This window comes from Corvus brachyrhynchos, unplaced genomic scaffold (genome assembly GCF_000691975.1).
Source record: "Corvus brachyrhynchos isolate BGI_N302 unplaced genomic scaffold, ASM69197v1 scaffold444, whole genome shotgun sequence".
Taxonomy (NCBI): Eukaryota; Metazoa; Chordata; class Aves; order Passeriformes; family Corvidae; genus Corvus; species Corvus brachyrhynchos.
Window position 1 is genome coordinate 754,027 of NW_008237886.1, and position 8,861 is coordinate 762,887.

Here is an 8,861-nt window from a genome sequence, read left to right on the forward strand (position 1 = left end):
AAGCAAGCAAAAATGTGTCTAACAGCAGCAGGGTTTTCTGGCTGGGATTAAAATTTAATGAGGTCTCTCTTGCAGTGGACTTGGGGTCTGTGCACAGAGGAACCACTTGGTATTCAATGTGGTTCCAGGGTTTCTGAGGAAGAGGCTGGATAAAAGTGCCAATAAACAAGCAGAGAAAGTAACATACTCCAGGGCTGGATTGCAGAGCTGCCCACAAGGAGCCTGGCAAACTTGGGTTTGTGTTGACAAGCTTAAATACACATAATGAGATGTATGCCAGAACATAACTATGCAGGGCCTGAAGGCAAGAATTAGAGGTGGGAAGTTCACATGCTGAGCACCAGGGTGCAGTGAAAATACCTGGGAAAAGGAAAGATTTGGAACAGGCCATCGATACCACAGGAGAGTGCAGGGAAAACATATGGAGGGTAAAAAGAGTAAGAGCAGGCAATGAACCAGCACCTGGAGAAATCTGGGCAATGCTGACGATGAAGCAGGTGGAACTTTTTATACAAAATTACTTTTGAGTGTGTAAAACCATAAGCCTGATGACAACAAATCAGCCTGTTCATATGTAAAACGATTAGCTGTGGAGATTATTCCTTTGCATGCAAAGATTTCTGGTCAGATCATCACCTGACTGTTTAAAAGAACAACTTTTCTAATTGTTGTAGTTCCACATTGGATCAAAGCATATTCCAAAGCCTTAGATTCTGTTCAAGACCAAGGATTTATTTTGTTGTTTTGGTTTTTTTTAAAGCCCCAACATGGTGCAAGCCCAACTTAAACTAAAGCGCTGGGCAAAGATCACCTCACACTGTCTTGTGGTCAACAGGCGAGCACAGATACAAGACCTTTTGTCCCTCACAGGTCTGACCCCAGGCTACAGAAGTATGAATTTCCTTTTAATCATGCAGAGGAAGGCATGACAAGGCCTGATGCCAGATTTAGAGGCCAAGGAGAACGAGCCTAAAATCAGCTCCTCACAACTGTTTTTACTCTTTACCAAAAAGGAATGCTGCCCCAGTCTGTTACAGGAGACACCTGTTGGAGAAAAGCAGTATGACAAATTCAGAACTTGGAAACTGCAGACCTGTCATGTTTTTAAAACCTTGTAAAAGTATACAATACCATAATTGAGGCACTTCTTTTTAATTCCCTGACACAAGTATGGCAATGTGAATCAGTCATTTTACCTCACAGTACCATTTTACTAGATTTTTTCAACTCTAAACCTCACTTTGACACAAAAAATGAAATTTCAAGAGGGGAAAAATGTTTAACTATTTCTTGAGTTTTCAAACTTTTAAAACCTGAAGTTTCAGAACCAACTTGGTATTAAGGTTTCATCTTGCTTTTCCGTTTCTCACAACATTCAAAAGAGAGTCTACCTGTGTTAAAGAACTGGAGCTGGCACACAAGCTGTAAAGAGCAGAATCAGTGCCCAAAATTTAACTTGTCTTGAGCTTCAAATTGTTTTTATTATTCCACTAGAGGGAGTACAGTAAAGGCAAACACTCAGGAATTGGCAGCAACACAAAGTTTAGTGAATAGCTACTCCTCAAGAAGCTATGTAATATGTACTTTACCAGTTTCTGTGCAAGTACTCATTCCTTTCCTCCTTGCCTAACCCCTGTGACAGCAAAGTTTTTGAATCTGAAGTAATAAATATCATGAGTTCTCCACATGAGCAGGACAGACATGGGATTTAGAGCTCTGACACATGTTTAAAGATGGAACTGGAAATGCTGAGGCATATATATTCATGATTTTTTGAGTATCTGCACTTCAAAAAACCTCTCTCAGACAGTGATAGAAAGTAGCTATCTTTTTCACAGCTAGAATGGATTTAGACTACAATTGCATGACTTCATTTAAAGTCCACGTATTCTGTAAAAGCACAGGTTTTATTACCTTGTTACCTCACACTGACAAAAATCTTGTCTCTACCAAGTCTGCACTGTGCCACAAAACACAATGAAAACCCTGAAAAAAACTCTCTAATTCAGGGTGTGATATCACATCTGTGAATTGAGAGCTTCCAACAATCATTGAAAAAACATTCTTTTGGAACAGCTCTTGCTGCTTCAATATTGCCACACAGGAAGATATTCTGGCAGAATATGTCAAGGGAAGCTAAGCAAGGTGTAAAAAATAGCTGGCTGGGAGATGAAAAGGAGGTAAGAGATGTCTAAAGACACCGATTATAACATTGAAATCACAAATATTCTGGACCAGGAGAAATCTATTAGGACAAGAGATTAGTCAGTTCAAAGGAAAACAGCCTTATGATAAAGAGCACCTCAAATTTCTACAATAAGGACTGAAAATGTTGTAATAGTCAAAATACATAAATACAAGTTTTGGGAAGGACAAACAAATGCTTGTCTTGTGATAACTAAATCGTAGTTAATGGTGGCTAGGCAAGAAATACTGCTACAAAAATTTAGTTATTTCAAATATGCATAGTCTTGGCTTGTTTTGTTTTGTTGTTGGGGTTTTTTTTAACTTCCCTTGAAGTTTCCGTTTTTCAACCAGAGATGAGTAGCAGGTGAGCAAAGTCAGGCACAGGCATCACACCCTCTTACAAATACCAGTTTCAGTTTTGTCCACACAATTAATCAAAGTTCAAAAGGACATAAAGTCTTCAGCTACCTGTTCTTTACTCAGAAAGAGTGAGCATTTGATACATTACTTACACACATGTCCACAGTTCACTGGTCAGTGAGGAAATGAACACTGAAATCATGCTCTGGACTATTTTTGTCACTTCCTTCTGTGCTCACCCTATCTCACTGAATCAGATAACGACTGAGTCATGGCTTTCCTCAGGACTTAAGCAGCTGCTAACCTTTCACCAGCATACAGGCCCTTCCACAGCAACGTGGGAAAGTTTAGCCAGACTAAGACAGGTGGCATTGTTTAGGGCAGCTGTTTTCCAGGAGGAACATGTATCTAGAACTAGCTCATCATTGGGTCAGAAGAATGTAAGACAGCTCCTTCTGCCGGCAGAGCTTTGTGGAGTGAAAAAGCCGCATCAGCAATTCCAGTTGTTTTGCTGCAGTCCTGGCCACTGCCAACACTGCAGCTTTGGAGAATGCTGTCTCCTGCAAGGGCAGCTTCCCATGAAAGGCCTGTAGGAGCCTGGCAGGAAAACAACTGCCATGTAAGCTCTGGCATGGAGGAAGGTCCATGAAAGAGAAAGAAGTTCTAGTCTGGGTAACTGGATACCAAAAGCCAGTACACAGGAAACAGGCGCTTCCCTCTAGCAGTGGCAAAATCTACCTGGGAAAGGTGATGGAGAGTATTCTGGAGCACAGAGGAGGCAAGTAGAAAGTCTGCTTGGCTGTGGTGAAAGGGAGTATGAATAACTAACTTACATTTAAATGTCTCTGCTTCCAGAACTTGGCAGCTGGCTTGATGTTCAAACTGATCATCTTCACAGAGGAAATCATGGCAAAAAGAGCAGGCGAATATTCTGCCTCCTGAAAGATTTATCAAGGCAAAATAATCAACAATGGGCACAGACATCAAGTCCTGCTCTGCAAACAATTTAGGCAGTAGTTTTGACTGAAGACCAGCTCTCCCTTCTGTCACAAATGCTTCAAACTCCTAAATTAGACAATGCCATCCATTTTTACACTGAATACCTGCTATCCTACAACAGAAGCATAACTATAAAGCAAGTATTACTTCTAGTACTTTTCTTCATTTTGACTGTAGCCTTAAGTATTTTTCTTAAATCAGATCACATTCTCATCCAGTCTTGTCCCCTCACCTCTGATACACACTTGAAGTAAACACTTTAAAGGATTCCACAAATGGAGACCAGTATGGTTTCACTAAGCAACTGGGAGTCCAAATACCTGTGCTAGTGCAGAAGAATGGAGTGAGAATGGCAGAAAACTGTGTTAGCAATTTGATGCAGTGCTTAATTATGTGAATAGTTAAGCTGATAGAACCATTATAATTTAGATTACAAAATCATCCCTAAATTGAGCACTGTATGTTCTTGAGCAGGTCATTTACTTTCCCACTGCGTAATGTCTGTTTTTAAAACAGGGAGAATCCTTGCTTTGAACAAACATACTGTAAGGACTAATCAGTGAAGACTAAAAAGGCTGTGTTAACAATACAGGTGCACTAACTTAAGCAATGCAAGGAAAGAAGTGTAATTTATATTTTCTTATTTTTAAATGTGAGCAACCTACCATGGTCCCAGACACTTCTTTCACACTCAATGCATTCTGCGTCTGCCAGAGGGCACATACACGCATGGGTGCTGAGACACTTCCTCCCGTGACACACCCAGGCTTCACAGAAATCACAGATTGCACCCTGCAATCACAGCAAGATACCATCTCAGGACTTCTGCAATACCAAGAGAGAGATTTATCCCATAATCCTCAATGTATCCTAGCATGCATTCTCTCAGTGGGCTCATTTTGATTGAGTGAGAGAATATTGAACCAAACTTGTGTTCTGACCAAACTCCTCCACAGTTCATGTTTGTTTGCTATCCATTTCTGCAGGATTAAGTATGACGCAAAATAATTCAGTTATCTATCTCAATTCTGTTTTTTTACATTTCTTATCTCACATTATGCATATGGAAAGTTGTGTTCTCCAGTTGAAATCTGAGATCCATAAACAATAACAATGTTCTAACAAAAATGAAATTTCAAAGAAGACCTGAAAAATGCCTCTAGACTCTTACAGCTGAAATCACTCATTTGGATTTTAAACTCTGCTATATTAGAGGACAAGCTCTGCAGAGAGCAAAGATCGAATAACTCATTAGAAGTAAGTTAGACTCTTTTACTTTGTTTAAATTACAAGATCTCCATATAAGCTATCCTTAACTGTAGCATTTAAGAAGCCTTCTCAGCCCATAGGTAACTAATTAGCATGAGCACTACATGCACACAAAGCTTAGAAAACAATGATGAATCCTAATTTAACTGTTGATGCATTCACTCTTGCACCAGTGAATGCATGGGATGAGTTTGGGAATGCCAGCATGTAAAGGCTGGGTGTGTTACTGAGAACAGCTGACAGCCCGCTACAGGCAGAAACAGGACAGAGGTTTAGTCCATTTAATCCAGAGGCTGTGACATATCACACCTTGCTTTCCAGAATGCAGACACTAACTTGTCCTTCTAAGGGCAAAACTTCAAAGGCCTGACGCTATGATTATTTCTAATTAAGAGCCCAAATGAGGGGTTTTGTTCATTAAAATTCTCCCCTAATGGAATAGATTCCTCTCTGTGATGCTGATGATCTCTGAAGTAACTGAGACAACAGCAACAAAAGTCTGCAGCTTTCTGCAGAATAATCCATTTTAATGAAGGCTTATTATCATGAGAATTGTCTATGGGACATGTAAGGGTCCAGTGCTGTTCATGCATGTGCTTAGGGCCTGCCACCAACACAGATCCATTAGCATCCAGGACATGTGTTGGAGTTTGCAGGAGCTGAATGCAAAATCGAAAAACTTGGGGGTTTCAGTATAAGGGAAAAATCAGTTTCTTACAGAAAAACAAGGAAAAAAACAAACTTGGCAATGACATGCTGTCATTCCATAAATCTGTTTTATCCTTTTTTCCAGGAAGATTTGCACAGAATATCCTCATAGTGCAAAAGGCTGTAATTTTCTATACATACCACCATAGCTAGTCCAGTACTGTACACACCAGCATGTTTTATAACACAGTCTGAAGACTTCATCATGCATTTGGTTTTTCCTGTTGAAAATAAAAAGGCAAGCAACCATAAGAAAACTATGTAAAAATAGAAAAAAATAGAATGCATGTTCATGTAAGAACAACACTTCAACTAAATGCCTGTGCTCAGCCATAAATCTAGGTAAAAATAATGCAAACAAAGATGTTTGCATTATTCCTGCATTCTGCAACCCATCTTCACACCTCTCTTAGGTTAAATTAATTATTGTCTGTTTTCAGTCAAATCTCTTACCCCTGGACTAATAGTAAGACAATATGTTGGTCTTGCTCTGTGTTTTGAGGCACTGGCAAAAATTTCAAATGTCAAAACAAAGAACAAAACTAAGGTCAAAGTCCAGCAATGACACCTTAAAGAGTTGTGTTTAAAACTGCTGCTAGTTCTGTCCCACCATAAAAGCAGCTGAGCTGGGCAGTGAGAAGTGGTGGGGGCATTACTGGGTGTGGAGCACAGGAACACAGCTACCTTGCTCCCATCCCTAACAGGCTCCTCTAAGAAAGATGCTGTTGGTTTATAATCCCCAATGCTTGATTAAGCATCAAACAGCTCTAACAGTCTTTGTTTGGAAAACCCTGGGTCTCAATATAGTATGGTTGTTGATAGGAATGCTTTTCCTCTAGAAACATACTCCAGATTAAGATAAATTCAGCAGAGATATGAACCATAAGATAGAGAGCATGTTTTTAGTACTTCACTGCATGGTGACAGAAGGGAGACTTATGAAGGGTGACACACTGCCACTGCACACTAACAGCCTGGCTTCCAGAAATGCTCAGTATCTGTGGGTCACAACAAAGGCACTGGAAGCTGCATGTCAGCAGCTCTGAGAGTCAAACTCCAAAACAGCCAAACTGCTTAATGACAAAGTGAAAATCTGCAATGATGTGTTGAAACAGTGGAACAAAATTCACCTCAGTATGAAATGAATATCCTGCAAGCCAGCAGCTGTTTAAAAAAAAGGGCATTTTAGCCTGATTCAGAGAAGTTCTGTCACTAGGAGTCCTTCTCTACTAATTTCAAAGCATCAGCCCTCTAGCTCACATAAATAACAATATTGCAGATTACATTACAACCCCATGCAAGGTGAATAATATATTGTTGCTTTAATTGATATTGATCAGAAATTATATAATCCCTAAAAAAGGAGTGTTTATTAGTGCCTTGCTAGCAGTCAGAGCATTTTTAGTTTTGCTGCTGTTATGAAACAACGCTTCACATGGTCAATCTACGGAAAAAGTCAGATTTCTCAAACCTAAAAGGAAGCGAGACAAAGTTTTCCAAAGAAGACAAGCCATGATCCAGGCTTGCAAACCTGTGGGGGTTAGAGACATATATACTGCTCAAGTAAGATCACTTCTCAAGGAGGATATTCACAGCAGATTCAAAAGAACCTGCTCCACATCACAGAGGTACTTTAAGATAAAGCTATGGTAACACGGGTACTGCGAGTTTAACACCACAAACAGGACTGAGGACAGCTTGTTTTCATTCATTATTTCTACTCACCACATTGTGCACAAATGGGCAATTTCTGAACAGAATTACAGAAGTAACAAAAAGCTCTATTCTTCTGTCGTCTAGGCACATGGAGGGGAAAAAACAAAAAGAAAGTATTAAGCTTAAAAGAAAGTATTAAGAAGAAGACCTATAAAATGTCTGAAACAAATATTAAACTTCTGGTTTTTAGAAGGGTAAAAAAATCTTACCTTTGGCACTTATCACATTCCTAAAGAGAAGAAATAAAACACTGGTAATTATTTTCATTCTAGGTAAAATATATAAAATTCACAGACCTCCACAGGGAGTTACAATTAGGATCCAAACCTTTTAATCAATATTCTGTCTGGTGCAAACATAACCTTAAATATAAAGGAAGGATAGTGGGAAGAATGATATTTTAGCGGCATTAAATGCAGTCAAGGTATTACCACTGGTTTTACATAATTGAAAATTAGGTATTTTAATACAGAATACTTTAGGTTCATTTACCATTGAAGCATTACAAGGATGTTTGGCCAAGTCTATGTTGGCTCTTGAAGCCCTTATCTGCTTCTCACGTTCCCGACGGTTCTCAGCTTTCTTACGAGCACCAGTCTTTTTTTTAGGCATATTTCACTATCTGTGGGGAGAAAAGTAGGTATGGAATGAATGCACACAAAACTGTGTGTAAATACATGGATACACATGACACATCCAGCACTAAACCTGGATCTTACGCTAATTGTCCTTCATCTCCATTCATCACCTTGCCTGAAAGTTTCTTTTGAAATGTAGAATAAGGGGACAATCCACGAGGAAGAGCCATGTGATGAACCATAAAGAATCTTGTGATCTGGAAAACTTTGCTGTCCTGAACTTTGTGTTTAACGATCTTTGAAGCGTTTTGCCTTTAAAAAATGAAACCATTACATCTGTAGGTTTATTTGTGATGGACCTCTGGTTTTGGTCTGCCTTGCCTGTTTAATAAGCATCTGTAAGGACAATTGCAGCATCAATTCTAGCAGTCAATTCTAGCAGCTTCAACTTAGAAGAAAAATTTGTATCTTCATTCAAAAGGTCTTAAAAATCAAAGAATCCTAACTTTTCTGAACACAAATATATTGTCCTGACCAGATACTAAAATTTGCTTTTGATAGCACACATAAATCAGTTCTTTTATCCTGCAGCATTTTGCACCGTTTAAATTGTATTAGTGTCATATTTTGTAGTCAAAATTGTATTGCTGTGCTGCCTACTGGCAACGGTCATTATTCTAGAGTGTGACATTTCTGACACTGGGAGTCCAATATGAGGCTCCACACTAATTTTCAAACCACTCAAATGCTGATTTAACAGCAGAATCTAATGATTAGTATTTATACCTTGACTTCTTCACATTCCCTCATAATGGAAAGCACCAAAATGACAAACTGTTTTCAGGAAAAGCACTGCCCCAGTGCCTACTGAGGACACAGATTACAAGTAATTTTAGATGGCAGTTTTCAGAAAGTCACACTAAACTAAGTAACGACAGAACTGCAATGTCAGGTCCTTTTAGCAAAGCTGTTGAGTAACTCCATGCTTTCAAACACCATCCAATAATAACAACATCCTAGAGATCAATATTCTTATCACTCTTT

General features: G+C 39.1%; 1 protein-coding gene across 1 annotated transcript in view; it reads right to left on the reverse strand.

Annotated features, from left to right (window-relative positions):
* ZNF330 (zinc finger protein 330) overlaps positions 1-8,861 on the reverse strand; it is a 12,100-nt gene that overhangs the window by 1,505 nt on the left and 1,734 nt on the right. The window contains exons 2-9 of the mRNA XM_008632434.2: positions 7,732-7,861; positions 7,449-7,468; positions 7,249-7,319; positions 5,665-5,744; positions 4,212-4,338; positions 3,381-3,485; positions 1,007-1,044; positions 201-207 (exon numbers count right to left, since the gene is read on the reverse strand). Of these exons, the coding sequence (XP_008630656.1) occupies positions 201-207; positions 1,007-1,044; positions 3,381-3,485; positions 4,212-4,338; positions 5,665-5,744; positions 7,249-7,319; positions 7,449-7,468; positions 7,732-7,851 (568 nt within the window). The 5' untranslated portion in view covers positions 7,852-7,861. The remainder of the gene's footprint in view (positions 1-200; positions 208-1,006; positions 1,045-3,380; positions 3,486-4,211; positions 4,339-5,664; positions 5,745-7,248; positions 7,320-7,448; positions 7,469-7,731; positions 7,862-8,861) is intronic.